The sequence below is a fragment of the Fusarium falciforme genome, chromosome 8 (genome assembly GCF_026873545.1).
Source record: "Fusarium falciforme chromosome 8, complete sequence".
NCBI classification, from domain to species: Eukaryota; Fungi; Ascomycota; class Sordariomycetes; order Hypocreales; family Nectriaceae; genus Fusarium; species Fusarium falciforme.
The window spans coordinates 1,921,134-1,947,920 of record NC_070551.1 but is presented as its reverse complement, the minus strand read 5'-3'; the positions used below and the strand labels follow the sequence as shown (position 1 = coordinate 1,947,920).

General features: G+C 54.4%; 10 protein-coding genes across 10 annotated transcripts; 7 read left to right on the top strand and 3 right to left on the bottom strand.

Annotated features, from left to right (window-relative positions):
* Nucleotides 1–193: 193 nt before the first annotated feature.
* On the top strand, nt 194–1,789 carry NCS54_01043500 (Protein PBN1; the record flags this gene model as incomplete). The annotated part of the gene is made up of 3 exons (XM_053155743.1): nt 194–486; nt 542–599; nt 656–1,789. 3 exons carry the CDS (start codon nt 194–196, stop codon nt 1,787–1,789), a joined length of 1,485 nt encoding a protein of 494 aa, XP_053011718.1.
* Nucleotides 1,790–2,313: 524 nt separating this feature from the next.
* On the top strand, nt 2,314–4,619 carry NCS54_01043400 (Zn(2)-C6 fungal-type domain-containing protein; the record flags this gene model as incomplete). Its single annotated transcript, XM_053155742.1, has 7 exons — nt 2,314–2,457; nt 2,509–2,615; nt 2,720–3,025; nt 3,076–3,513; nt 3,563–3,810; nt 3,871–4,407; nt 4,465–4,619. The coding sequence occupies 7 exons, from the start codon at nt 2,314–2,316 to the stop codon at nt 4,617–4,619; spliced, it is 1,935 nt and encodes a 644-aa protein (XP_053011717.1).
* A 282-nt stretch (nt 4,620–4,901) lies between these two features.
* NCS54_01043300 (Heat shock protein hsp98) lies at nt 4,902–7,673 on the bottom strand (the record flags this gene model as incomplete). Its single annotated transcript, XM_053155741.1, has 1 exon — nt 4,902–7,673. One exon carries the CDS (start codon nt 7,671–7,673, stop codon nt 4,902–4,904), a length of 2,772 nt encoding a protein of 923 aa, XP_053011716.1.
* An 842-nt stretch (nt 7,674–8,515) lies between these two features.
* On the top strand, nt 8,516–9,434 carry NCS54_01043200 (Hypothetical protein; the record flags this gene model as incomplete). Its single annotated transcript, XM_053155740.1, has 2 exons — nt 8,516–8,710; nt 8,787–9,434. The coding sequence occupies 2 exons, from the start codon at nt 8,516–8,518 to the stop codon at nt 9,432–9,434; spliced, it is 843 nt and encodes a 280-aa protein (XP_053011715.1).
* Nucleotides 9,435–9,694: 260 nt separating this feature from the next.
* Nucleotides 9,695–11,145, bottom strand: NCS54_01043100 (Hypothetical protein; the record flags this gene model as incomplete). Its single annotated transcript, XM_053155739.1, has 4 exons — nt 9,695–9,832; nt 9,960–10,487; nt 10,788–10,970; nt 11,083–11,145. 4 exons carry the CDS (start codon nt 11,143–11,145, stop codon nt 9,695–9,697), a joined length of 912 nt encoding a protein of 303 aa, XP_053011714.1.
* A 1,141-nt stretch (nt 11,146–12,286) lies between these two features.
* Nucleotides 12,287–13,413, bottom strand: NCS54_01043000 (Prephenate dehydratase; the record flags this gene model as incomplete). The annotated part of the gene is made up of 3 exons (XM_053155738.1): nt 12,287–13,158; nt 13,217–13,277; nt 13,351–13,413. 3 exons carry the CDS (start codon nt 13,411–13,413, stop codon nt 12,287–12,289), a joined length of 996 nt encoding a protein of 331 aa, XP_053011713.1.
* A 4,104-nt stretch (nt 13,414–17,517) lies between these two features.
* Nucleotides 17,518–20,305, top strand: NCS54_01042900 (Hypothetical protein; the record flags this gene model as incomplete). Its single annotated transcript, XM_053155737.1, has 2 exons — nt 17,518–17,928; nt 17,990–20,305. The coding sequence occupies 2 exons, from the start codon at nt 17,518–17,520 to the stop codon at nt 20,303–20,305; spliced, it is 2,727 nt and encodes a 908-aa protein (XP_053011712.1).
* Nucleotides 20,306–21,364: 1,059 nt separating this feature from the next.
* NCS54_01042800 (Gamma-glutamylcyclotransferase) lies at nt 21,365–21,949 on the top strand (the record flags this gene model as incomplete). The annotated part of the gene is made up of 1 exon (XM_053155736.1): nt 21,365–21,949. One exon carries the CDS (start codon nt 21,365–21,367, stop codon nt 21,947–21,949), a length of 585 nt encoding a protein of 194 aa, XP_053011711.1.
* A 1,534-nt stretch (nt 21,950–23,483) lies between these two features.
* Nucleotides 23,484–24,701, top strand: NCS54_01042700 (Hypothetical protein; the record flags this gene model as incomplete). The annotated part of the gene is made up of 1 exon (XM_053155735.1): nt 23,484–24,701. The coding sequence occupies one exon, from the start codon at nt 23,484–23,486 to the stop codon at nt 24,699–24,701; it is 1,218 nt and encodes a 405-aa protein (XP_053011710.1).
* A 401-nt stretch (nt 24,702–25,102) lies between these two features.
* NCS54_01042600 (EXPERA domain-containing protein) lies at nt 25,103–26,063 on the top strand (the record flags this gene model as incomplete). The annotated part of the gene is made up of 5 exons (XM_053155734.1): nt 25,103–25,325; nt 25,401–25,427; nt 25,482–25,618; nt 25,694–25,928; nt 25,990–26,063. 5 exons carry the CDS (start codon nt 25,103–25,105, stop codon nt 26,061–26,063), a joined length of 696 nt encoding a protein of 231 aa, XP_053011709.1.
* Between the last annotated feature and the right edge of the window lie 724 nt (nt 26,064–26,787).

The window sequence follows — 26,787 nt, the reverse complement described above, 5'->3', positions numbered from 1 at the left end:
TCCCTCTTTCTTTGGACGCTGGTCCCAGGCACCGAGTTGTTTATTGGAGCACGGCTAATCCTATTCGAGATACTGCCCGATATCTCGGTGGTGGCACGCGACAGCACATCCAGCAGTGCAGTGCAGTACAGCTTACAGCACACACCGAGCACGAGTATACAACACAGTCCAGCTCAAAGCTCGAGTCACCGCCATGCGTGAGCGCGTTACTTTTGTGCACAAGGACCATGACCTTGACCCGGCGGCGTTGGACATTCAAGAAGCCGGGTTATCGGGTCCCCAGATCGAGACGGTCCGCCAGGACAAGCTCACCATCCCCTTCGATGAGCTGCCTCGGGAGCTCACCGACCTGCTCAAGGACTATGACTCTGTCCACGTCAGATGGGCCAGCCCCTTGAAGCTTGAAACACTGGACCCCTTCGCCTCTCGAATATCCCCAGGTCTTCACGTATACTACACTCCTACCTCATCGACCTCACATGATCAGTGAGTCGTCTACCGCCCCTGCCTGGTTATTGATGCTAACAAGTTCTGAACCCAGCTCGAAAATATGTACCTGGCTTCAAAGATTCGGTCCGCTGGACTGCTCAAAGCCCGAGGTAGCTCTTTTTTCTAAGCCCATGAGTGTATTAGAAACACTGACCGAGTTCACTAGGCTTTCACCGAGCTCAAGCAAGACAGCTCCTCGACTTCCCCTGATTTCTCCTTTTACCAAGGAGTAGAAGATCTGGATTCTTTCGTTGCCACCTGTTTGCAGGAATTTTGTTCCGATGTTGACACTACCTGCAATGCTCGACTACGCAGCCTCTACATGGCTGCCAGCCTGGACTTATCCTATGAGGCCACCACAAAGTCCCTTGTTGCCCATGCCACATGGCCGCTCCGTTCCCAAACGGTTGCTGTCCCTGCGTCTTCAGGGAGACGAGTGGAGGTTGGCATTTTCATCAACGACAACTCTCAGCCAAACATGGAGAAGCACGAACTTGGGGTTGCTGGCGTCCTAAGTGTCCTCGGTGAGCAAAAGAAGCCTTCGCCGGCCATGTTTACTTTCCCGTCTCGGCACCGGCAGAGCGACTCTGTTTTTGGCTCCAAATTTCTCAGCCCGACTGGCTTGCATCCTACGCTTCAGTTGAGCTTCAGCTCCAACCAAGCCCCGGGCAGCGAGGGAGAGTGTGCGCCCTACGCGTTCTTGACATTGCCAAAAACGGTTTTTGCCGACCGGTACCAGTTGGATGACGATTTGTTTCTGGCCTCTAAGAACCTCACTTCATTGCGATACACGACTCTGCCCGTTGACCTGGAAGCACCGGCATACACCACTGAGACATGGGGGTCCAGTATTCTTCTTGAGCTGGCCCCTCCTGGCCCCGAGAAAGATGAGCCTTGGAAGGCCGAGGTTCCGCTTCACCTGCGGTATCTTGAACCTTCTGCAAGCGGTCAAGTCGATATCGAGGTTCCGTATCCTGCTGTCTTTTGGGCATGCTCCTCCGGGGCCGAAACCCTGGAGAATCCGTTCGACCGGCTTCATATGGGATATGACAAGCTTTTCCCTCGCGATACCGTCTTTTGGCACGTCGCTCCCCAGCCGGAAAGTGGCAGCAGGCTCATGAACCCAGTCACAGTGCCGGTACTAAAGGAGGAGGGGGCAGACTGGATCACCTCGGGCACAACAGCGGCTGTTGCTCTCGGCTTTATCTGGATTCTGTGGAAGTTGGCCAGCGTCATGATGAAGTCTGGAGGGAAAATAGACAGGACCCGTGACCAGGTCGCCCAGAAGAAGGTCCAATAAACGATCACACTGGTGAGGCGGCTGGCATAGGTGGAACCGGGATAATTGTGTCCCTATTGAAAGTCCCGTCTGCAAAAGAAAGCGCAACTTTAACAGCCGGATTTCAATTGGTCGGTGTAGAATATGCAGGACTAGTTTGGTCTAGATAATATCCAATCCAATCCAATTTGATTTCTTTCAAGTCTCATTACCAACGCGCAGGTACTGTAGGTAAGGTAGGTAGCTCGTATAGTTGGACTTCCTTGAGTTGCCTAGTTCCTCGCACACGTGACGTCAAGCAATCTACCCGTCCCTAGATCCATCCATTAGCAAAGGCGTCAGCTGCTAACTCGACGCAACCAACCAACCAGCCAACCTCCAATTTGTGCCTCGACCGAGGCACTAACAAACCAACCAATTGACCGCCCAAAGACGGGTACTGCCTCAGCCTTTGCAGACCCAAACCCCGGCTGTGAAATGTCCACGCCAGCAGAGGTTCAAGACATAAGCGACTCGGTTACAGGGGGTTGTTGTGATGCACCCCAATGGCCCCGACACCTTCATCGGAGGAGTCGCCCGCGTCGACATCTGGCCCGGCACAGCCGCAGCAGAAGCAGAATCAGCCGCCTGACTCGCCTCAGGATAGGATAAGGAGGAATGTAGCCTGCATCAGCTGTCGCGACTCCAAAGTAAGTCCTCAGCGCAAGAGAATGAGTCAATGGAGCTGACAACGGTCTCAGGTGCGGTGTAGAGCGAGTCCTGTCGCCGGACAGCCCTGTCAGCGATGTGCCAAACTAGGTCTCTCATGCGTCTACGATAGATCGCACAAGAGAGTCACAAAGAGAAGGTATCGTACTAATTGACAGTCTCAACAGCGATTGCAGAGATGGCTACTCACTGAGGCTTCACCTGATGATACCCTAGACCCATGCTGACAACTACCCATCATAGCAAACTCGAGCTTTTGGAGCAAGAATTGAAGAGCATCAAGGAAGCTGTTAATCCGCGGAACAATGGAGAAACGACATGGAGTCCCTCAAATTCTCACGGGAGTAATCCCATGTTTCCAGATTCGACAAGCCGACTTGCTTCAATCACCAACACATCCATCCTCTCAGCGCCAGCTCCTCTACAGGACTCATCATCAAACCAGCTCACAACTTCAACCACAGCATATGAAAAAACCGGACCGACAAAGCCTCGTGTCCTCGGCGACAGGCTTTTGCCCGGCGAAGACATTGACTGGTACTTTGAAAAGTGAGATGCCTTGGCTGTTTTGAGTCTGAGCAACGTTGACCAATTTCAAGGTATTTACAGTGCTTTCATCCATATCTCCCCATATTGAGAAAAAGGGATCCGGATGAATGTTACGCGGCATGTCCAACTCTCTTCTGGGCTGTGATATATGTTGCCAGCCGTCGATACGCCAGGGATGAGAACATCTTCACCACCCTCGTCGACCGCCTCAACCGCGATGTATACACCCTCCTCGCTGCCGTCGCCTTGGATCTCGAGGCCATCCACGCCATTCTCATCATCTGCGCCTGGCCTTTCCCGACCATCAGATTCGTGACAGATCCGTCACCGCTGCTCATTAGCGTCGCCTTCAACTCGTGTATGCTCCTCGGTCTGCATACCGGCCGCGGATCTCATTCTAGGTTCTTGATCGGTGGTCGGCAGAACCTGACCTCGACAGATCATGACGCGTCGGTAACTTGGATATTCTGCTGCATTCTTTCACAGAAGTACGTTGAATAGACAAACTACTGCGACCCATTCTAACACATGAGATAGGATTGCTACAGGGAGTGGAACGCCGCCTCCCTTTATACAACACGATGACACTCAATGCAAGAGCATCGTCAAAGATACCCTTGCACCAGAACTACTTACTCTATTCGAGCTACAAAAGTTCAGCAATCGTCTACACACAGCCATGGCAGCACAAATCTGTGCACACAACGGGGTCTCTGAAGCAGTGGTCAGAAACTGGGAGGACGAGTTTGAGCTGGTCAAGCCAATTGTCACAAGAGTCGAGACGGGTAAGACACAGGCAAACAACAACTCTTACTCCAAGACCAGCTGAGAATAACCATATACAGATTGCTCCCGCTTCATGATACTCTCGACCCAGCTTGAAGTTCAATCCTACTACTTCCTCTCACCTCCGACGCTTCGCCCAAACTTTGCGCTCAACGCCCTCCGCGCCTACAGCACCTCCCATGACCTCATCAACACAGCCATCGCCCTCGAGACTGCCTCCCAGTTCCTCACACACGGGACTCACTGGATATACCGCTCTGCCGTCGATGCCGGTTGCATCCTCCTCTCGACGCTGCATTCTACCGCCGCCCCGCGCCATCTCACCCCAGCGGACGCGGACGCCCTCGCCATGCGTGTTCGCTCTGTCCTTCAAAGCTGCTCCGTCCGCGAATGCGACCTCCCCGCGCGGGGCTCCGTCATCCTCGAGACCTTTTGGTCCGTGAGGAATCTGCTGCCCAAGTCGGAGGAGCCCGTAAGCGCGTTCCCAGAACGCATTGGTGCTGCTGTCACGTATTGGTGTCTCAACCGTTTCAAGGATGCACTGCACCAGGCAAAGAGAAGCACAGAGGGTGTGAGCAGAGGCTTAGAGGCTTTTCGTAAGTTGATTATGCTGTTGCTTTGAAGCAAATTGCTAATTGTTGACTGTCACTCAGATACTAATCCACCGGTCACTAATACGGATGAAAATAACAATCAAGATAATACCCTCAACAACGCTCATGATCCGTTTCAAGGTATTGACTGGTCCATGGTGATAGACGACTTTGGATGGGCTGGAGACACACCCGTATTCTTAGGACCCCCATAGTAAACATAATAACAATAAAGATAAATTGACATTCACTTCGACATCACTCATGTCTCACACGATCACTTCACTTCACTCAAGACAGATCGAATAATGTCATTCCAACTTTTGTGTCTCAATTATCGATGAGTAATTAAGTACATGAACCCTACAAAAGAAAAAACCTTGGCAATGAATCCTTGCCATTTAAACGCCGTCATGCAATCGTCAAACTCGTTCAGACAATGATTCCTCCATGCTGATATCTCAATCTTTCTCCCCCTTTGCGGAACCAAAACACGCTTAATCATAGATATCCTGATCCATGTCGTCAAGCATCTCGTCGACAGCGTCCTCCTCATCCATCATCTCCTCATCTTCGCCAAGCTCGCTGTCCTCGTGGTTGGATAGAACAACAATCTTGCCGTCGATGAGCTCGACACGAGCATACTCGCCGTCGCGGATGTTGTTGCGCAGGATGAGGATGGCCAGTTTGTTGAGCACCTCCTTTTCGATGAGACGGGACAAAGGACGAGCTCCGTAGGCAGGGGAATAACCGCTCTTGCCGAGGTAGTCCTTTGCTTCGTCTGACACGTCGATGTGCACCTTGCGCCCATTGTCTTCGAGCCGTTTCTGGATTTCGTTGAGGCGAATATCGACGATCTTGCGGATCTCCCTGCGTGTCAGGCGGTTGAAGATGACGACCGAGTTGATACGGTTGAGGAACTCGGGCAGGAAGTAGTTGCGGAGGGCGTTCATCACCATCTCTCGAGTGCCAGAGTCAACGCGACCCTCCTTGACACCGGGTCGGACAAGGTACTCAGCACCCAAGTTGGAGGTCATGACGACGATACAGTTCTTGGCATCGACGACTCTGCCTTGGCCATCGGTGATGCGGCCGTCATCCATGAGCTGGAGCAGAACGGTGAGAATTTCCTTGGCTGCCTTCTCAACCTCATCAAAGAGCAGAATTGAGAAGGGCTTCCGGCGGAGAGCCTCGGTCAGCTGACCACCGGCATCGTGACCGACATATCCAGGGGGCGCACCGATCATGCGGCTCAGTGCGTGTCGCTCTTGGTATTCGGACATGTCGAATCGGATCATGGCCTTGGCATCGTCAAACAGGAACTCTGCCAGAGCCTTGGTGAGAAGGGTCTTTCCGGTACCCGAGGGACCGCAGAACAAGAAGCTTGGTGGCTGGTTGGGGTTGCTGAGACCAGATCGCTGAAGGCGGATGGCGTTGGCAACTGACTGGACCGCCTCCTTCTGGCCTACGACAATCTTGCTGAGAACCTTTTCCATCTGGATAAGCTTCTCCTTCTCGGAAGTGCGAAGTCGTGTGACAGGGATGCCGGTCCATCGAGCGACAATCTCGTTGATGTTGTCGGCGGTGACAATGTCGGTGACCATGGCACTGCCAACATCGGCACCAGTTGCGTTCAGGGCTGCGTCAGCGGCAGCCTTGCGTGTCTCAAGTTCCTTGATGACGGACTCTTGCTCGGGGATGGCACCGTACTTGAGATCGGCGGCCTTGGCGTGCTCACCGTTGTTGGTCGCGTCCTCGAGACGCTTCTCAAGTTCATCGAGCTTCACCTTGGCCTGGTGAATTTCCTCACTTCGCTTAATCTCACTCTGGTACTTTTCGCGAAGCGGCTGCAACTCTTCTTCGACGTTCTTGGCGTCCTTCCTCGCCTGCACCAGACGAGTCTGAGATGCCTCATCGTGTTCCTTCTCGAGAGCTGCGATTTCAATCATCAGCTGCCTAAGCTTACGCTCAAGAGAATCAATGATCTCGGGCTGAGATTCTCGGGCGACACGCACAGCGGCGGCCGCTTCATCGACAAGGTCAATGGCCGAATCGGGCATTCGTCTGGTGGTGAGGTAGCGGGCAGCCAAGTTGGCGGCGGCGACCAAGGCGCTGTCGAGGATGGTGACACGGTGGTGTCGGTCGTATCGCTCCTTGAGACCACGAAGGATGGAGATGGTCTCAGGGATGCTAGGCTCCTTAACAAGAACCTGCTGGAATCGACGTTCAAAGGCCGCATCCTTCTCAACGTACTTGCGGTACTCGGCGAGGGTGGTGGCACCGATACAGTGCAGTTGGCCACGGGCGAGCATGGGCTTGAGAAGGTTGGCAGCGTCCATGCCTCCCTCGCCGGATGAACCGGCACCCATCAGAAGATGAATCTCATCGACGAAGAGGATAATGACGTCCTTGGACTCGTGGATCTCCTTCAGCACACCCTTCATTCGCTCCTCAAACTCTCCTCGGTACTTGCTGCCAGCAACAAGGGCGCCGACGTCGAGCGACAGAAGCTTGCAGTTCTTCAGGTTGTCGGGAACGTCTCGGTTGACGATTCGCTGAGCCAATCCTTCGACGACAGTGGTTTTACCTACACCGGGTTCACCGATGAGGACGGGGTTGTTCTTGGTTCGTCGAGACAGGATTCGTACGACCCGGCGGATCTCTTCTTCTCGACCAATGACGGGGTCGATCTTCTTGTCGCGGGCCATCTCGGTCATGTCGATGGTGAACTTGGCCAAGTTCTCATTCTCCTCCTCGGTATCGGCCGTCTTGCTGTCGACTCGCTTGGTTCCACGAATGGCTTGTACAGCCTCCTGGACAAGCTTGGGCTTGGGAATGTTGGCCTCCTTCAGGGCCGACTGGATGCTCGGCTCATCAGAAAGCGCGGTAATAAGATGGTCGACACCGACGTAGGTGTCTTTCTGCACCTTCTGCAGCTCCAATGCCTTTCGCAGGACGTTGTGGAACTGAGGTGCCAAGGAGACATGCTCTGGTGGAGGGTCTTGGCTGGGGAGACGGACGAGGGTCTTCTTGAGTGCTCGATCGAAGAGCTGAGGGTCGCCATGGGCTCGCTCGATGACCTGCCGGAACAAGGTGCTGACGACTGGGGGAGCGTTTTGCTGATCCTTGGAGGGGTCCGGAGGAGGGTCGAGCAAGGAAACTGCAAGGTGGACTGGGACAAGCTGGGAGTGGGCGTACTGCTCAGCCAAGGCCATGGCATCCTCCACAGCCTTCTGGGCCCGGTCCGTGAAGTCCATGCGGGAGTTCATGATGGCGGTAGTGTAGTAGTGAAAACGATGGACTTGGAAAACAGGGAATCAAGGTGTAAGTTGGTGGTGGTAGTCGTGAGTTGTGTATGCGTATGCGTATGCGTGTGTAGTCGCAGAATATTGTATCACCTGGCGATTGTGGCCCAAAGGATGAAAGGAAAAGGCTGCTTCCGTCAGGTTTCCTGACCTCGGAAGGTTGGGTATCGCTTGATGTGGTTGCGGTGGGGTATTTTGTTTCTGTCTGTATGAGAAAGAGAGGAAAGTTCAGCTCCGAGAGCGCAGGATGAGGTGAATTTATTCACGAGGTGAGTGGATCTCGCATAGGAATCAGGATACTCCTTGGAAGCCTCTGGTGGAGCGAATCATCCGACGTGAAGCATCGAGATCCCTCAGGCAGGCTCAAGCAGGCTCGCGGCAGCTGAGTAGAAGCATGTCGGGCCTGCCAGAAGCTCCGGGAATCTTCGACGTCACTCTCAGCCCAGGGTTGTTGGAGACAAATAAAGCGGGACATGGTGGGGCAAAGGAGGGGCCAATGAAAATAACCGGAACAGATAGCAATACAGAATGGCCTTGGTATTACACCAATAATTCTGTCGGGAAGAAAGGTGTCGAGCTATTTTGCATGTCACTCCCAAGATTCCGTCACCTTGACGAGTGGGGAGCTCCATGACTGTCTCTCCTTATCTTATCGCCCCATCCCCGGCGCTTCCCGATCAACAGTAGTCACATGACTTTTACCACTTGCCGCGATTGAGCCGGGCAATTGGCATGCGCCGTTCTGCGGGAAGTTTTTCCAGAGCGAGTCTCATGAGCGAGCCCGCCTCAACCTCACAGCCGCCACCATGAAACCGGCACAGGGAGTCAGCCTAGGTCAATTGCCTAGCTACGTGCGGATATGCGTGCGACAGGCACACTCTGGCCGGCCTCGGCGCCCCACGACGGGCTTTGTTGGCCCTGAAGGCCATGGGGAGCACATCTGGGTCTTTGGACACCGGAGGACAGACCAGATCATCTACAGCTTTGACGAGAAGCTCGACGTAAGTTCAATTGCTAATTTCCCCGGCGTTGAGTCGATTTGGTGGCTGGTCATGAACTGACTGACAATATCTATAGGGCTTCCACGACCTCAAGCAACTCCCCTTCAACGGCAAAAAGACAAAACCCGCCAAGCTCCGCAAGGATTACTGGTCACCCTTCGCCCGCATCTCCTTCCCCGCCGGCCAGGGCACCGCCGGCCGCTCAGTCTTCCAGAAGCTGCGCGAGCTAAAGCACCTGCACGAGGTGGCGTGGGACAACGAGTTCCGATACAAGCGCCCCGAGGAGTTCACGGCCGCCGACCGCAAGCGGATCGCCGAGGAGGAGAAGAAGGGCAACCCGGGATACCGCCCCATTCGCAGCAAGCAGGAGCGCGGTATTGCCCTGAACGCTCAGAAGCCAAACTCTATCGCCGACATGGCTGCCGTCCTGGGCGGTCTCGGACGGGGCAACAAGATTGTGACCAACGAGGCCGCCGAGGGCGAGGAGAAGCAGCTCTTGGATGTGACGGTGAGCTGGGCCAACGACCAGGATAGAGAGTACGCCGAGAAGTGGTCCGGCAATGTTACGCACGAACTGTTCGAGAACCCTACATACTTTACGGAAAAGAAGGTGGAAGCGACAGCGGAAGCAGAGGAGCCTCCCAAGGAAGAGAAAAAAGAGGCAGCACCGGCTGGGGATGCTCCGGTTCCAGATGCGGATGTGGTGGCAACCAAGGCACAATAGGCTACCAAATTCTAGGATATATGCATGGAATGGCGTAGAGCCAAGTGGTTATTTGTATCATAAATGTACCATCAAACTAAATCCAAAGACGGTCATAAGTCATGTGCGAGCTCTGAGCCCTCCCGGGGCTTATTATTCCCCGGTATACAATACAATCTGAGAGAGCAAAAGCGTGAAAACAGACCCCAAGTCGAAGAAGCAAAAACAACGCAAAGAAACCCTACAGCATATCTCGTGCAACCGTCTTTTACCGACAGAGTTTAAACAGGCAGAGCATACTGCTTCAGGTACTCGTAGTACGCGACGTTGTCTTCAACCGTCTTGCGGATAACCTTTTGCGCCTCGACCCCATACTTGGCGGTCCACTCCTTATTTTCCGATTCGGTAGTGGATGTCTTCTTTAGTTAGCTACATCAGCAGGCAAATCCAACCACGAGGAGAGCGAGCGAACAGCAGGTGTTTGACGCAGACAGACAAGTGGAGGAAGCGGTAATGGGGGGCGATTCAATAAAATCGTCAACTTACCTGGGCATGAGTGCGCGGCCTGAGAGCCGAGCTCTTGATGGCATCGTTGTGGAAGCCATTCCACTTCTCAAAGGCGTTGCTGGCAAACTTGCTGTCCTGGTCGCTCCACTCGAGCATCTCGGGCTTGAAATCAATGCCCGTCTTCTCGCAGTAGAGACGGATCGTCTTCTCAGGGTTGTCCAGCAGGTCATCGGCGTCGACGACGACAAGGTTGTCCTTGTCGACGACGCCCTCCTTGAGCAGATAGTCAAAGAGACGCACCAGCTCCTCATAGCCAGCCTCATTTGGCATGAAGTTGTAGAAGCCAGTGACCTCGTCCAGAGGTGGCACAGTGCAGCGGTAGTACGAGGGGATGGACCTGCGGGGGTGGCGGATGAGGAATGTGAACTGGAATTGCTTCAGGATCTCTAGCGGCACCACGGTTGGGTTGCCGGGCTCCTCCTCGCCCAGGGACGGCGCAACCTTGGTAGGCTTGCCATCCGGGGTCATGAGGTAGTAGGCCATATCCTTGATGAAGATTCTCTTTCCCTACTCAGTGTGTAAGTATCATGCTTGATTGGTAAATAGTTATCAAGTGTCATGATAGGCAACTGTGATACACCCTCTCTCATGGCGGCGACAGCAATGCGCCGATGCGACGATGCGGCATGGGCACAACGCCAAGAGAACTCAATTGACCAAGTCTCAGAAGGGAAAACAGGGCAGCTGATTGACATCACAGACGACCCATTTCCCCTCAGCCAAGAAAGCGGGGGACGGACGGGGAGTTCGGGGAGTTCGGAAATCGCATCAAAGTAGAGTGAACAAGAGGGAGAAACTAAGACGAACCTCTTTTCCGGCATCCATGACTTGGTCGAAGATGTCCTTGTACGTCTTGTCGGCGAAGCCACTGCGCTCGCGCTGGTCGGCGTCGTCTCTGAAGCGGTCGCTCAGAAACTCGGGGCCGTAGTAGAAGGCATCCCCAAATGGTTCGTGAACACTCTCCATGATGTCGCGCCGAGTCATGAAGACCTGGCAGCCATTGTCAGCATCACTGAGGGACTTTTTACTCGAGGAGAGATTTCTCTTGACGATAGAGACAGAAAAATAACGCCAGGGGAAGACGCTGGAAGCTCAATCATACCCTTTCGAAGGCCGTAGAGCATGCACGTGGGTGCGTCGCGGCGAAGATGGGGCGGGGCGCCATTTTGGATGGAAGAACCAGGAAGAAAAGGGAGAAATAGCAGACAAGTGTTGTCGTCTCAACATCAAGCTGGAGGTTGCAGCAAGAGGGGTGAGAAGAAGGGGAAAGCTGCCAAAGCTCTGAAGCGGCAGCTCAAGCAATATATGGCAGATGGACTCAACTAGGAGATGCTACAGAGTTTGCTCCTCCAGCTTCCGGACCATCGCCCGATATTTAACGTTCGAGCGATGGTCCGTAGCCAGCTCCACCAAGGGGCCCAGATCTTCCCACGCTGACCCAGGGCGTGTGCCGGTGATTGATCCTCATTGAGTGCCGCGCATGCGGCGTCGACGTCATGGTGGACGATAGTCGTATCCGCCGTGGCAGCTAGGGAATTGTACGCCTCTTGTGTGCTGAATTTGCTGGCCTCTCATTGACTCCCGCTGCGTCATTCCCACAAGACTCTCACGGGCCCTCGGCCTCTCATCCTGGTACTCGACTGGTTCTCCAATCCCGATGGCGAGGGGCCAATGGTTCCGGAAGACCCCACGCTCTAGCCCGGTCGGATGCAAGCCAATCCCAACCGAGTTGAATCCGCCAGCTCCTGTCCCATCACGATATGTGATGGGCTCAACGCCTGAAGGGGATCTTATCGCGTAAGCCTGCAGCTGTTTATAGGTTCGCGGTGGCCGGATGGTGGGCGCCGCGGTGGGATAGAGTCTCAACGCCGCGTGGGTAGCCCTTGGCAGGGTGGCGATGATCCCGTCCCGCGAAGGGCATGGGTGAAGGTGGGTGTGAGTTGGAGACGTTGATAATAAGTACCTGTCGATATTCCGTCGTTTCCTCTGTCAGCTCGACACATCAGCAGCAACGGTCCGACGGCGACCCAATGCGTCCCTCAATGCCTGCCAGAAGCCCTGCCGGAATGCCTCTCAGGGCAACGTCGACGAGCACGCAATAGCTGGCCCCACCACCTGACGGGGAATTGTTCAATGCTTCTAGGGCACCTTGCGAGAGCTACTGGTTAGATTGAGGGCATCCCGCTGCCCTCTCACGATATGCCCTTGCATCGCGGATATGCAGAAGAGGGTGACAGTTGACAGGAGTGGAGATGCGGCCGTGGGACAATGGTCTGTTGTTGTTTGGTTTGTTGGTCAACCTGAAGTTATCTGTATCTCTCCCAGCTTCCAAGCCACCTCCAGCTCTCGGCCACGCGACTAATCTTTTCCAGCGCACCATTGACCCGCCCATCCGGATCGTCGTGCTTGTGACCCTCGAACTCGATAAAGAAGATGTACTGGAACGGCTGCACTAGGCTGGGCCGACTGTTGATGCTGGTCAGGTTGAGGTTGAAGGCGCGGAAGCAGCTCAGTACATCCGCCAGAGCCCCTGGCGACGTGTGAGGCACTGTGAAGGAGACGAGTGACTTGCTTCCCTTCTGAGCGATGGCGTGCTTGGTCGATTCCACGTCCCTGGGTCCGGCGGCGTTGGTGCCAAGGACCAAGAATCGAGTAGTGTTGTCCTCGCGATCCTCAATTGACTTGCCCAAAAAGTCGAGCCCGTGAAGTTCAGCAGCCAGCTGGCTCGAGATGGCCGCCCAGGTCCCCGTCGTGTCCTTGCTCACAATCTCGGCCGCCTTGCTGGTCGAGCTAACCTCGAAAATTTCAACCCCCTTGAGGTAGGTGGAGATGAAGGCCGTACACTGACCAAAGGCCTGTGGGTGTGAGTACAGCCGCTGAATGTGCCTCAGGTTGCTCAGAGGCCTGGACCGCGGCTTCGAGGGGGATGGATCCGTGGCCGTGGGCGTGCAAGTTCCTGATCCCTCGGCAGTATCCTCAAGAGCCGGAGCAGGATTTTTGTGCCCCACGAGGCAGTGGTGAACGTCGACATATGTCTCGCCGTCGACGGTGATGTCCGGGTAGCGGTTGGCCCTATCGGCCAGATTATCCAGAGTGAAGACTACGGATCCATTGGTAGAGTTCTCAAAGGGCACAACGCCGGCCTGTACCTTGCCACCCTGGACCTGATCAAAGACGTCTACGCCGGGGAGAATCAGCGACGGGGAGTCCGAAGCGGCATATCACCAATTACCTACCGTCAATGGTGACTGCTGGCTGGAGTTCCCAGGTGGACTCGGAGAAGGCCTGGCGAACAGCCTGCAAAATCAGGTCGGCACAGGTTAGTGCCATGCAACCTGCCATGGAGGGGGCGACCGTGGGATGGCCTTACCTGATGAGAGTAGGAGGCGACTGGGCCAAGGAAGCTGACGATGGGCTTGCGTTGGCTGGTCATGATGCCTGATGGTGAGTCGGTGTAGCCGGGTCGGGTGAGACTGCTGGATCAAGAGGAAGTCGACAAGAGAGACGACAACTGTCGGGGGCCTGTGAACACTCCTGGACACCGAGAGTCGATGACTATTCGCACAAGTGGTACAGATGACCACAGCCTGATGTCTGTGGGTTGCAGAACAGGCGGACGAGAAGGGGGAATAGAGTTGGCGCGGGATGAGGGCAATTGGCGAGATCTTGGCCCTATTTCCTCACGCGATGCTGTCCGAGTTTGTCAAGGGGGGCGCCCGCGATGCTGAGACGTGCTCGGATTGGAGGTTGGAGAAGACGGTGGTGATGTCGCAATCGTGGGGGAGCAATGATTTTCTCAGAGTTGTGGGTTGGGAAGCTGTTGGAAAAGTACACACTAACGTACTTGTGTTGAGCCTCCGCAGGGCCCAGTTAGCAAGGTACAACCCATTGGCGCATGCGGGGTTCCACACAGGAAAGGCGCGAGGACAGTTTGATCACTTGATCAAATCAGAGACATGAAGTTGTAAGCGACTCTGATCAACAGGTGAGCACAGAGATTAAAGAAATGAGGAAGCGAGTGTGATGGGATGAAAGACAGTGGAAGAGAACGAGAGATAACCGGGAGATGCTTGCAAATAGTTGATTGGTAGAACCTGAAGGCTTGAAGGTTCTCATGTGGGAACCGTGGTCATGGCCGAATCTCTCCAGCCCAGATACTCCACAATGTTGAATATCCAGCTGCCATGTGGATCAAAGTATAGCGGAATCTTGGGAATAGCTTCAACTTTTTGACAAATACGTCGGTGCTCTGGATCGCAAGTTTCAAGACTCAACTTGAGAATCAACATTTTGGGCAAAAACAAAAGGGCTAAGTGAGCCATGACCAGGGTCTGGACCGCAACCACGTGGCTAACCGTGGTGCTCCAGAGATGGAGGCTTCCGCTCGTCGTCAAAGCTTGGGGCCTCGTTTCTAGTCGCATTACTAAGATGCAAGGTGCACAAGGCAAATGATGCTCATGCTCAATGCTTGCAAGAGGATCCAGGATACGGAGGAGAATGGATGGATCAGCAGTTAGGATTCCGAGATGCGGAGCGTCAGGGCGGGACCCTGTTCCATGGGCACGTCTATCAGGAACAGCCGTCTTCTGGCGGCCTGAAGCTCCGTTCCTCCCGGAGGAATGAAACATGTTGAAAAAAAAAAGGCGTCAGCTGCTAAAACAATGGAATGCTCTCTTTGTCCATTGAAGCCATCTAGCCGCGCGCGATTAGACTGAAGGCCTCCTAGATAATCCAGACCTTGACTAGACTGGCGTGAGGCTCTGCAGGTCTCTCGGGCCGGATAGTCTCGACCTTGGGAGGTTATTGAAACAAACCAAGCCTTGCAAAGGCGAGGCCGCTTCTGTCGACGGTCGATCCGATGGATGGCGGTCAGCGAGTGGAACTCTCCCGATGGATTGTTTCACGCCGTCATTGTCATTGCAGAAGCCTTGGTCCTGCCATGTAAGCGTGCCTTAGTGAGGGCTGTCTACACGGCGCGATGTTGCGCGAGGGACGAAAAAGGGAAAGGGAAAAATCAACATGAAACGCGAGGAGGCGCTTCTGGTTGGTAGCACCACATCTCAACAAAGCCATGGACGGATGACGATGAACGGGATCCAGTGCATGAGAGAGAGACGAGACTCTCTCCCGCTGTCGCACGTACCAGTCTGTTGTGTTTCATTCATCCATTCCTGCTTCTCTTTTTAGCATCCGGCCTTTGTGCGTCCAATATGTGCAAGCCCATTTCCTTGATTTCTTTCAATGCAAACAAAAACCACACACACGCACACACTCACTCACCGACGGACAAGGGTGAAATCTCCAAAGGCACGGGAGCGGTGGATTCCAACTGACAACAACGTGCTGTCTCCCCACTCCCCCTCATGCATGAGCACCTCAGCCTGGATGGATGAATGGATGGAGCTCCATGCACGCACGCCGATACAGAAGAAGAAAACAGGCCTCATACAGTACAGCATGTCTCCAGTGCAATGGATGCCAACTGGTCCTGCTTTTGGGTGGATTGTCTCTCTGAAACGCCTAGGCCACCACAGCTCCCGTCGTCCCCCGCCAGCGAGCACGCTGAGTGAGTCCGACAACTGCCTCACAACTGCCTCGTCATCATGATCCTCATCATGTGCCGTCATCAGTTACGTCTTGACCGTCCATTCATCCATCTTGTGGAGTTGTCCCAGGCTTCTCTCCTCTTGGACGCGCTTTTTAACCCCGACGGCGTCATCCGAGTAGCCCTGGTCGAAACACGGTCGGTTTCATCCTAGGCCGGCGCGTGGCCTATCACTTGCAGCCGCCCGATCCCAGGGTCCAGGGTCTCACCGTTTCATGCTCCGACGCTCCACGAATCAGCGCGCCGCTGCCGTACCTCTGCAGAGCTGCCATTCTCCGTGGCTGCCTCTGAGCCGCCGAGCTCTTGGGCCGACAGGGGGGAGCTGGAAACCGGGATTGCAACTGCAACGCAACTGCTGGCCGGGATCCTGGACCGCCGTCTGACCATGATGGGTTGCTTTCGTGGCATCCATCACGGGGTTCACGGCACCTCCAGAGCTTGCTTCAGGGCATGCAAGTGCTTCGCAAACCGGTCATTGCCCGTCTCGCCCTGTGCCTCGGTAGGTTTCAAACGAAAACTCTCGATGACGGCCCGGGAATCTCTAGACAGGACGGGTAACAGCAACGGCCAGTTCTGGAAGGCAACATGCTGATGCTTATGGCCCGGGGTCCAACAGACACGGTTTTTGAAACCCCGAACGCCAGCTCAGCCTCAGCTCATCTCTCGTGCATGACATTGGCATCAGCAAACAAGACGAACAAGAGCGCGGAGCGACGTCTCCACGGTCAGAGATCAACAGCTAGACGTGAGACTTGTGAATCTTAGCGGCGGCTCTGCCCTTGTCTCTTCGTCACGATCAGCACTGCTTTGTGGAACTCTCTGGAACACTGGAACGCCGCGATTTGGCACTGCGAGATCAACAGCAGCAAAGATCGATTGCGAGGGTCCATATTACGCACGATATACGTCCTTGACGGCGCAGGTTGTCGCCTTGCTGCTGCTTTGAGTATGGGGGATCCTCTCGTATTTCCCCCCATGTGTAATCTTGTCTGTTTTTGGTTGCCAACCTTGAAATGCACTCTTATGCTGTTCATGCTATCATGCAAAAGGGGATAACACAGTAGGTGCTGTAAGCATTCATTGGCGACCTGTCATGCTCCATCCAGCGAGGCCTGAAGCAGCGGAAATTGTCTCCGACTCCCACTGCCACCTTGTAAACTCTTCTGGTCGCCGTCTTTGCCTTTCCTGGGCGTCTATGGATTTGCGAGCTTCCTCAGGTCCAGCGTGAATATTTACAGGGGGGCCTTCTCCTCGACCGCTGCCCAATCGACGCCGCAGCGCTGGCCAAGCCCGCCAACCTGAACCAGCCTAACGAAGGCCCCGGCGCCACCTCACCGTCAGGTACCTGCACCGGGCTGGTACTTGTGCCAGCAGACTCCGAACTATAATCCGCCGCCATTTTCGGCGTCGCCCCAGGTCTAGAGCGCTCTCCAGAGAGGTATTTGTCGCCGGGGAGGTACCTCTGTCGCGACCACCGCCTGTCCCCTGTGCCTCCCCCATTCCCCTGTTCCCGGCCTGCCAAACCATCCCATCCCTCTAATACTCTCTCTTCCAGTGTCTGTCCATCGTCACTTTTCCCTCTCCCACACGACTTTGCTCGCTATATACCCTTTCTTCACTTCCTGTGAGGCGCTTCGCGTTGATCGCAGCCTTTGTTTTCGACCCTCACTTGTTTGCCCTTGTTGTTACTAATAATACAGAGCAGCCTTGCTCTGCCCTCCCCTCCACCGTCCGTACACGCTCGAACCACCCACCACCTCGTGAGCGACCGACGACTCTCCTGGGTCTGGGTATCCCAGCTAGATTTGGTGTCTTGGGCACCACCGTTCGACGGCCGAAGACGACTTGCACGTCTCCCCCGAGACCGACACTCGCTTCGAATCCTCACCTTGCTCTTTGGCAGTCGATCTCCCGATCGGCCGCCCTCTCAGAATGGCTATGCTGGCGTCAAAGTCATCATTTCCGGCCGGGCTCGGTGCCACCCCTCTCGCTCCTGCTCCCCCTCAGCCGGCAATGGTTCCGCCTCCACGAAGAGCTCCGACGATGCCCACGGCAGGTGCTTACGGCAGCCCAACCGAGTCCGAATTCTCCGAACACGATCCCTCCGAATCCGTCAAGAATTGGGACGAAGACAAGGTGTGCGAGTATCTCCGAAGTGTCAAGTGCGGCGAGTATGAGAAGATCTTTCGAAAGAACCACATCAATGGCGAGAACCTCCTAGAAATGGACAAGGAAGTTCTCAAGGAAATGGGCGTCGAGAAAGTCGGCGACCGCGTCCGGCTCTTTCTCAGCATTAAGAAGCTGAGGACTAGAGCATACGCCAACGAAAAGAAGCGGAATCGGGTAGGCTACAGCAGCAACTGTTGTTTGTGCGGGACCCGTGGACTGACCATATCTTGCTTAGGACTCCTTCGGTGGCCTCGATATTCACATTACCGCTCCTGGTGGCTCGCCCCGGCCACCAAACACCTCCCGAATGGTGCCCACGTCCGCTACCAACAAGAGATTCTCAAGACAGATTGACCCCTATGGTGGCCTGGACAGTGGCAAGAGCAGCTCCCGACCCAACTCTCCCCTCCCTGGCACCGAGATTCGGACTATGCGGGTGCGAGGGAAGCCCTATGCTACCAGCCCGGTGAACATGCAGGGGCAGAGGATAACGGCTTCAACCCCGGGTGATCCGGCAAACCGTCTGGTAACGACCCATACCAGGAATAATTCCAGTATGGACGGTTCGCTGATGGCTGCCTTACCACAGAATCAAGAAGTTATCCGCGTCATCTCAACTGGCGGCGTCACCAAGGTGGTCAAGATAGCCGACTGCAATACTTGCGAGGAGGTGATGCGAGTGACGCTCCGGAAGTTTGCTCTGCGCGAGGATCACGAAAGGAACTACTGCTTCTGGGTCCTGGCTGGCATTGACCCTGATCCGAGCCAGACTCGACGACTTGGCGACACAGAACTATGGCGCATCATCAAGGACCAGCGACGCCCGGAGCGGAATCGACTGATCCTGCGAAGGGTCCCGGCGGGTGAGCCAGGCGAGGCAGAGTTGCAGCGGGCTGCGGCCATCGCCATGGAGGAGGAGCAGCAGAAGCACGCCCGCGCTCTCGAGACAGTCGACAAGCGAAGTCAACTCAAGGTTCAGAAGATGCTTGGAGAGAAGTGGAACGACCAGCTTCAGTCCCCGCTCTCACCTATTTCTTACCAAGACCGCGAGCGAAACCTGCACAATGCAGCCAAGGATCTAGAGCGACCTCTTTCAGTTGCCGAACAACGGCCAGAACGGCGCATGCCTGGGGCACTCCGCCAATTCGGCGGACTTCGTCCCCCTAGCGAGCTGATTGCATCTGACCTGACGTCCTATTTCCCTGATCATACCAGAGAGGACATTGACCGCACGGCCCGGCTTTCTATGAGACGGTCGACTCGGTTGAGCAAGGTCAATAGTCGGCTCAGTGTGGCTAGCAACCTCAGCTTTGCCTCTAGTATTCAGGATGCACCTCCCATCCCAACCATTGCTGACTCGTGGCTCAACGCCAACTCACAACTGGCCAAGATCAAACCCCGCGATTCGCACATCCGACCCCCTCAGAATGCGTATAACCGCGACTCGGTGACCTCGTCTATGCTCGATACGCTTCAGGAGGAATCGCCGATAGAGCCAAACCGCAAATCGTATGTGTCATTCACCGAGAGCAGCTCTGACTCTGCCGCTCTGAGCGTGACGGACCCAGAAGGCAACACGACAACGACAAGCTACTACGACGGAGATAACTCGACGGGATCTGGCTCTTTCCAGGAGCTACAACAAGCTCTGACAAATGATGGCGATGATGTCGACGAGGAGCTGCAGAGCTTCTTGGCGGGCGAGTCATGGGGCGATGACAAGTGGATGAAGGGCGCGCTTATCGGCCAAGGATCGTTTGGCAGCGTGTACCTGGCTCTGCATGCTGTGACTGGTGAGCTTCTTGCCGTCAAGCAGGTCGAGACTCCTGCCCCTGGCGCCAACAGTCAGGGCGACAACCGCAAGAAGAGCATGATTGAAGCGCTCAAGCGAGAGATTAGTCTGCTCCGCGATCTTCGACATCCCAATATCGTGCAGTATCTGGGCTGCAGCTCGTCCGCGGACTACCTCAACATTTTCCTCGAGTACGTTCCTGGTGGTTCGGTGCAGACCATGCTCAACTCATATGGAGCTCTGCCGGAGCCGCTGGTACGAAGCTTTGTTCGACAGATCCTGACGGGTCTCTCGTACTTGCACAATCGAGATATCATCCACCGCGACATCAAGGGAGCCAATATCCTCGTGGACAATAAGGGAACCATCAAGATTTCGGATTTTGGCATCTCGAAGAAGCTGGAGGCATCCAACATTCTGAGTGGGGCGAATAATAACAAGCATCGGCCGTCACTTCAGGGGTCCGTTTTCTGGATGGCCCCTGAAGTTGTCAAGCAGACATCGTACACGCGCAAGGCAGACATTTGGTCACTGGGCTGCCTCGTGGTGGAGATGATGACTGGCAGTCACCCTTTCCCCGACTGCAGTCAGCTCCAGGCCATCTTCAAGATCGGAGGTGGCAAGGCGGCGCCTACGATCCCCGAACACGCTAGCGAGGAGGCTAAGGAGTTCCTCGGACAGACGTTTGAGATCGACCACAACCTGCGGCCGAGCGCGGATCAGCTGATACTGAGCCCGTTCTTGGTCCCCATCACCTAATTATGCAACCAAGACACCGGGGCCGGCCCGCTTGGGCAGGACCGGAAATTTTTGGACGAATTACGAAGTGTCTGATGTGAATACTGTTGACAGAACATGAGTGGCAGTGCGCGAAGTATAGGAGGACGAAGAATGTTGAAGAATGGGAGACGGAGAAGAGCCTTGTCCTTGTCCCCGAGCCGGTGCAATAGCGGTCACTGGGAGGAATCGACTATCATCTGGCGCAGACCAAGTTGACCTGAGAAGCAGGAAGGCCTGCCCTGCTGGGTTAAAAGATGAGTGGTAATCTACCTGGAGGACGATGTGGTGGGAGGAGATACAGGAGGGAACCAGAGTGTGTGTAATAAGGAGACGATGGATGGCTGATGATATGATGTTGCGATACCACGCTCGCTTTGTTTAGAGGATTGCATGCATGGATGGACGGATTGGGAGGGACGGCAGCATTTAATTAGATATCAGACATGGAGGCCGGGGATACAGGAGTTTGGTAACTAATGCGACTTGGAATGAAGACATCCATGGGACGAGGGAGACCAAGACCAGGTTGCTTTGCTTGAGGATGAGTAACATGAGAGAGACAAGACTAGGCCCTTGCAAGCGAGTGACTAATAAGAGACAGGGCATGATACAAAAGTACATTTTGGTGTCGGCGTGACTTTGTTGGTAGGACTTTGGTTTGTTGTTTGGGTGTTTGCTAGTGGTGGGTTTGAGGCGGAGTTAAACCCAGCCGCCTTTGCTGCCTTGTCTGCCTATCGACAACCCACTCACCAACCACGCTTTGAGGCTTGGGCCATCAAGACAAGGCCCAAGCCAGCGTCAGGCCGCCAGTGACGGAATTCAAGGGATGGTTCATTCACTCGTTCATTGCTCGGATACAAAGCAAGACCAAGTTCACGCTGCTTACCAGAGCCTTCCTTATACCACCCACACCAACACCAAGAGACAACGCTTACACTGCACTGTAGAGTCAGACCGAGCACCACTGCAACCTCAGGCCTTACTGACGCTGTGTTAGTTGACACATACATATACCCGTCCACCAGTCTACTTGCAGCCATGAGCTCGCAAGGTGACAGCCAGCCGTCGCAGGACAGCACCATGACGCTCATGCAGGACAACCTCCACGAGGTGCTGTACTTTGCCTACGGCTCCAACCTGTCGACGGAGCAGATGCGCCAGCGATGCCCGTACTCTACACCCGTCGGACTGGCGTACCTCGAGGGGTGGAAATGGATCATCAACGCCCGCGGATACGCCAACATTGTGCAACTCCCTCTAAACGACAACGAGGATGAAACCGACAAGGGCAAGGGCAAGGCGGTCGACGACGAGGAGCACGGCGTGTACGGACTCCTGTACCTCCTCCCCCCGCAGGACGAGGAGCGGCTGGACCAGCACGAGGGCGTTCCCTGGGCGTACCAAAAGTTCCAGGTCAACGTCAAGTGGGCGCACTCCAAGGACAGCGACGAGACGCTGCGGGCGCTCGTCTACGTCGACGGGCAGCGCGTCGAGGAGGACGTGCCGCGGGACGAGTACGTGGGGAGGATGGAGAGAGGGATCGAGGACGCGGTTGACAACTGGGGGATGGATGAGGAGTGGGCGGACAGGGTCATGAGGCGGTTCTGGGTTGAGGAGGAGTGATTTATGTTGGATGCTTTGGTGGTGGTGGTGGTGATGCCAATGATGGTGATGATAGCCATGACTGTTTTTTTTTTTTTGGTCCAGTTTTCTGGAAACGGACTCTTGAGGATGATTTGGGACTTGTCATTTGACTTGCTTTTTTCATTTCTTTGGGTTGAGTCTACTGTCGAGTTGTCTATTTCCTTGTCTTTTCCTAGCGGTTTTGATGAGCACTGAGCAGCGTTATGAGACATGAAGGCATTGAGGTACTGGATAAGGTCTCTTGGTATTATTTTATTATCCGATAACTATGATTTGGGTTTTGGCAAAACTACGCAGGCAACCTAGACAGATATTGGTGATATTGATAGCGTCAATAATTCAAGTTTTGCTGGACATATGAGGTTCCATCTCAAGCTTATAGGAATTCTTTTAACCCGTACTACCACGTTAATAGATCCAATGTGGGAAAGAGTTGGAGCGGATTTAACCACCAGGATTCATTGAAATGATGTGACATCGAGAGAAGCCTGGTCAGCAACAACGAATTAAACAGGGACAGCCCATGTCATCGATGAAGCCGATTTTCGCTTTGCAGCTCAAGGCAAGTGGCTCATACGTATCGTCGGGTATATCCCCGGTTTGTCATCTGTTGATGCAGTATCTCGAATTACTCTAATCCTCTTCACTTTGTTTAGCTTCACAGGACCTTATTCACGCTAGTAGCTAGCAGTATCACACATCTTTTACGGTTCTTTTCACAATGGATCTTCTTGGTTTAGGCAGTTATAAAACTTTTGGTTAAACAGGGCCACCCTTTCCTTTTTTGTTCCAGTGAGGTGTTCATGCCGATGAAGAAAAAAAAATTGAGGCACCAGGACATAAATCCACCTTAGCTTATCCTTCCCTAAGGATGGCTACAAGGTAAAATAAAAGGAATAAAAGAATAAGTAAAAAGGATCTAAACTTTAAAGAAGAGTTAGATCTTTCTGGTATCTCGTTTATTTCTTGGCCTACGTGGTGTTCTAGCTACAAGTTAGCAATTACCCTATGTTAATGAGAGCCCAAAACTGCACCAGCGACAATGCTTAGTTTTTTCTCAACTGAAGTGCTCTACGATACTCACTTCGACCAAAGCCAGCTGCTAGTTATTTACTGTGTTTTTCAGTCGGACCATGCTTTGTTCGAACCCCGTTTCTCCAAAGCTCTCTGTTTACTCCGCCGTCTGCCCTGAGCAGTATCAAACAAAGGTAACCAACACTTGCAGAACAATTTACCAACGTTGTCTGTTGATCTTGAAATTTCACTCCAAAAGGCCGCTATCTAGAAGGATCATCGATCATCATCCATGAGCTAATTCCTCTTCCAGGGAGAGTGGTGGTGACTTCTTTGACCCTTCTGGCGTGTACTTTGCTCGCAGAGGTACGTACCAAACTAAGCGCCGATAGACCCGAGAGTCAAACGAAACCTCAACTCGGCAGGGTTTGATCCGTCAAGTTGACTTGATCAACATCACCACAATTCTTTTCTCTTGACTCCCAGACTTCTATTCAAAATGCCGCCTCGGCTACTCGTTTCATTTGTAAAGCGCGCGTCACGACGCCTCGGCTCAACCACCAAAACCACATCTCATGATGCCCGCCGCTCCATCATGACCACTACCCCACGCCTCGCGCGTAGCTTCCCCGCCTGGTTCGCCCGCGGTGGCACATCAAACGGCCTCGTCATCCATAGGAGAGACCTCCCGCCCGAGACGCAATGGTCCGACGTGCTCCCTCCCGCTATGGGCTCACCAGACTCGTATGGCCGCCAGCTCGATGGCATGGGCTCCGGACTGTCGTCGACGAGCAAGATTGTCATTCTCGGACCGCCCTCGCGTCCGGATGTGCATGTGGACTTTACTTTTGTGCAGGTTGGTATCAAGGATGGCGTCCTGGATATGGCTGGCAACTGCGGTAACATGTCGTCTCTGGTTGGGCCCGCGGCGTGGGATGCTGGGTTGGTGCCGGCAGAGGCAGTTGAGCAGGAGAAGGATGGCTCGCAGTGGGTGACGGTACGGTTTCTGAATACCAATACCAACAAGGTCATGACTTCGCGGTTCCAAGTTGCCGGTGAGCCGTTGCGGTACACTCACGAGGGTGACTATGTCATGGATGGAGTGCCGGGGAAGGGCTCCAAGGTCATCATGAGCTTTCTGGACCCTGCAGGCGCAAAGACTGGTAAAGCCCTGCCGACTGGGAATCCCATCGATGTTCTGGAGCTACCAGATGGGAGCAAGGTTGAAGCGTCTCTGGTCGACGTCGGCAACCCAGGCGTCTTTATTAGCATTGAGAGCCTGGGGCTGGCGGACCACATGACCCTGACACCACCAATTGTCGAGGCAGACGCAGACCTCAAGGTACGGTTAGAACAGATACGCCGAGCTGGAACCTCTCTCATGGGTCTCGACCCCAACGTCGAAAGTGTCCCCAAGATCGTTCTCCTGTTCCCCACAAGCGGCTCACCCGAGGTAGACATTAGATGTCTCGCATTGTCGATGGGCCAAGCACACAAGGCTGTGCCACTGACGCTGGCGCTCTGCCTCGGGGCCGCGTCTCAGATCAAGGGGACTATTGCCTCTGGTCTGATTGGGGGCAAGTCCAAGGAGACGGTCACGATTGGACATCCTACCGGGAAGGTCGACATTGGCACTGTTATCCGTGACGGCAAGATTGAGTCAGCACAGCTGTTAAGGACAGCGAGGTTTATGATGAAGGGAGATGTGTATTATTAACAATGTAGCTGAAGGTTAGCATATATAGATGTAGAAGGGAGGAAGACGTCCCAAGGTTAGAGATCACTCACTTACACGTTTCTCAGCCCACATACAATTATGACCTTCCAAGTTGTCAGCCTTGGACACGTAGGCCCTACATTAGCAGACATTCATCAGTACAGTATAGTCTGGATACTCGTTGGCACCCTAGGAAGAAGTATTGTTGTGTTCCAATATACGGTCACGTGACCCACCTGTCTACTTTCGAAGTAATTCAGACATCTGGGCTGACGACCCTGCTCAACAACCCCTGACTTCAACACAACCAAACTAACAAATCTCGACTTGAAGAGGTTTCTCTCAAACGATCAATTTCATCAATTACCTCTTTTTGACTTTCAATCCCTTCTCCTCGAGCAATGGCTGACATCCCCGTCTCGGCCACGGGTCCGGCCCATCCATACTTCCCCCCCGGCGCCGTGATCCCAGGCTACGTCGCCAACGACAAGGACGTGACGGAGCTGATGATCAAGTTTGGCGCCGTGACCGGAGCCGTCGTCGGGTCCGCCCTGTGGCTGGCAGCGCGGAGCAGACACCCGCTGCGCACCATTGACCGATTCGCAGCCGCCTGGTTTGCGCTGTGTGAGTTGGACAACTAACTACCACATTGGTTTCTTCGTAATTGAGACTAACCCGTGTGTGGCTTGGGCTTTGCAGGTGGCTTCTTGCATGTTGCGTTTGAAGGTGAGACGTAGAGGTTCCTCGGGGATGTCGTCGTATGCTAAAATGAGTTTGCAGGCTACTATCTCGTATACCGCCATGAGCTCACCGGCATGTCAACACTCTTCGCCCAGCTATGGAAGGAATACGCCCTCTCAGACTCGCGGTACTTAACCCACGACGTCTTCACCATCAGCGTCGAGACCATCACGGCGGTAAGTTGAACCACCCAATCCAACACCCCTGATGGACCACAGCCTCAACTTTGTTTCTGTTTTTCTTGCCTCCAGCTCGCCTGGGGTCCCCTCTGCCTCTTGACCGTCGTCGGCATCATCCACGGCTCCCGTAGCCGTCACGTAGCGCAGGTGATTGTGTGCACTGCGCACGCGTACGGGGTGGCACTATACTACCTGACCAACTTCAACGAGTCGCGCATGCACGGCGTGGCCTACAGCCGCCCCGAGACGCTGTACTTTTGGATCTACTACGTGGGATTCAACTTTCCCTGGGCGATCGTGCCCCTCGGTGAGTTTGTGTGTGTGTGTGTGTGTGGGACGATATAATGCTGACTTGAAGGTGTGTGTAGTGCTGCTGCGTGATAGTTGGCGACAGATCGGCAGTGCCTTTGCTGCCCTCGAGGAGAAGAGGAAGGGAGAGTGAGGCTTCCCTCGACGGTTGCCCGAGTTGACAGCGACCTCAAGGGACAGGGCTCTGTGCATCGCGGCCATGACCTTGCTCCTCTGCTCGACAAGGATATCTAACCCCGAGTCTGTTCAAATCGTGCGCCCTGTCGGTCACCGGTCTCACGTCATGAATTGTTGCCATTGGATAGGCCGATGTTCCCGGACACAGCCTCCCGTCAGACGAATCAACCAGTGTTCTCTACAGGTCTCGTCCGCCCTGTCGAGGGAAGCATCTAGATGGTGGATGTGACAAGTGATGTATCATGGACGGGGCATCCCGAGATCTAGTTGCCCACAAGGGAATATCAAAAAAAGCGAGGCCATGCCGCCCCCAAATTCGTCCGCCCTGTCCTGCTACACCACGGCCAACGGGCTTACCTTGACGCCCCTGTCTCTCTCTGTCTCCTCGCCTGATGTCTCTCTCTTCCCACGGACCACTCCTCGCCTCGCACTCTCTTCCGCCCGTCCCGTCCCGTCATGTCGGGCTCCGAGGCTACGGGTCGGTTGGACAGGATGGTGGGCCTCTGTGATAGGTTTCTTTTTGCTCTTATGCGAGGCCTCCTTTCCCCTCTTCTTGGGGGGGGGATGCGTGTCGAGAATGCTGAACATGACACACTTTGTTGTTGATACACGCACACTCTCGGAGGCTAGCCTGTTCTCTAGATGCAGTCCTCGGCCGCCCACCGTGAGGCGAGCAAACG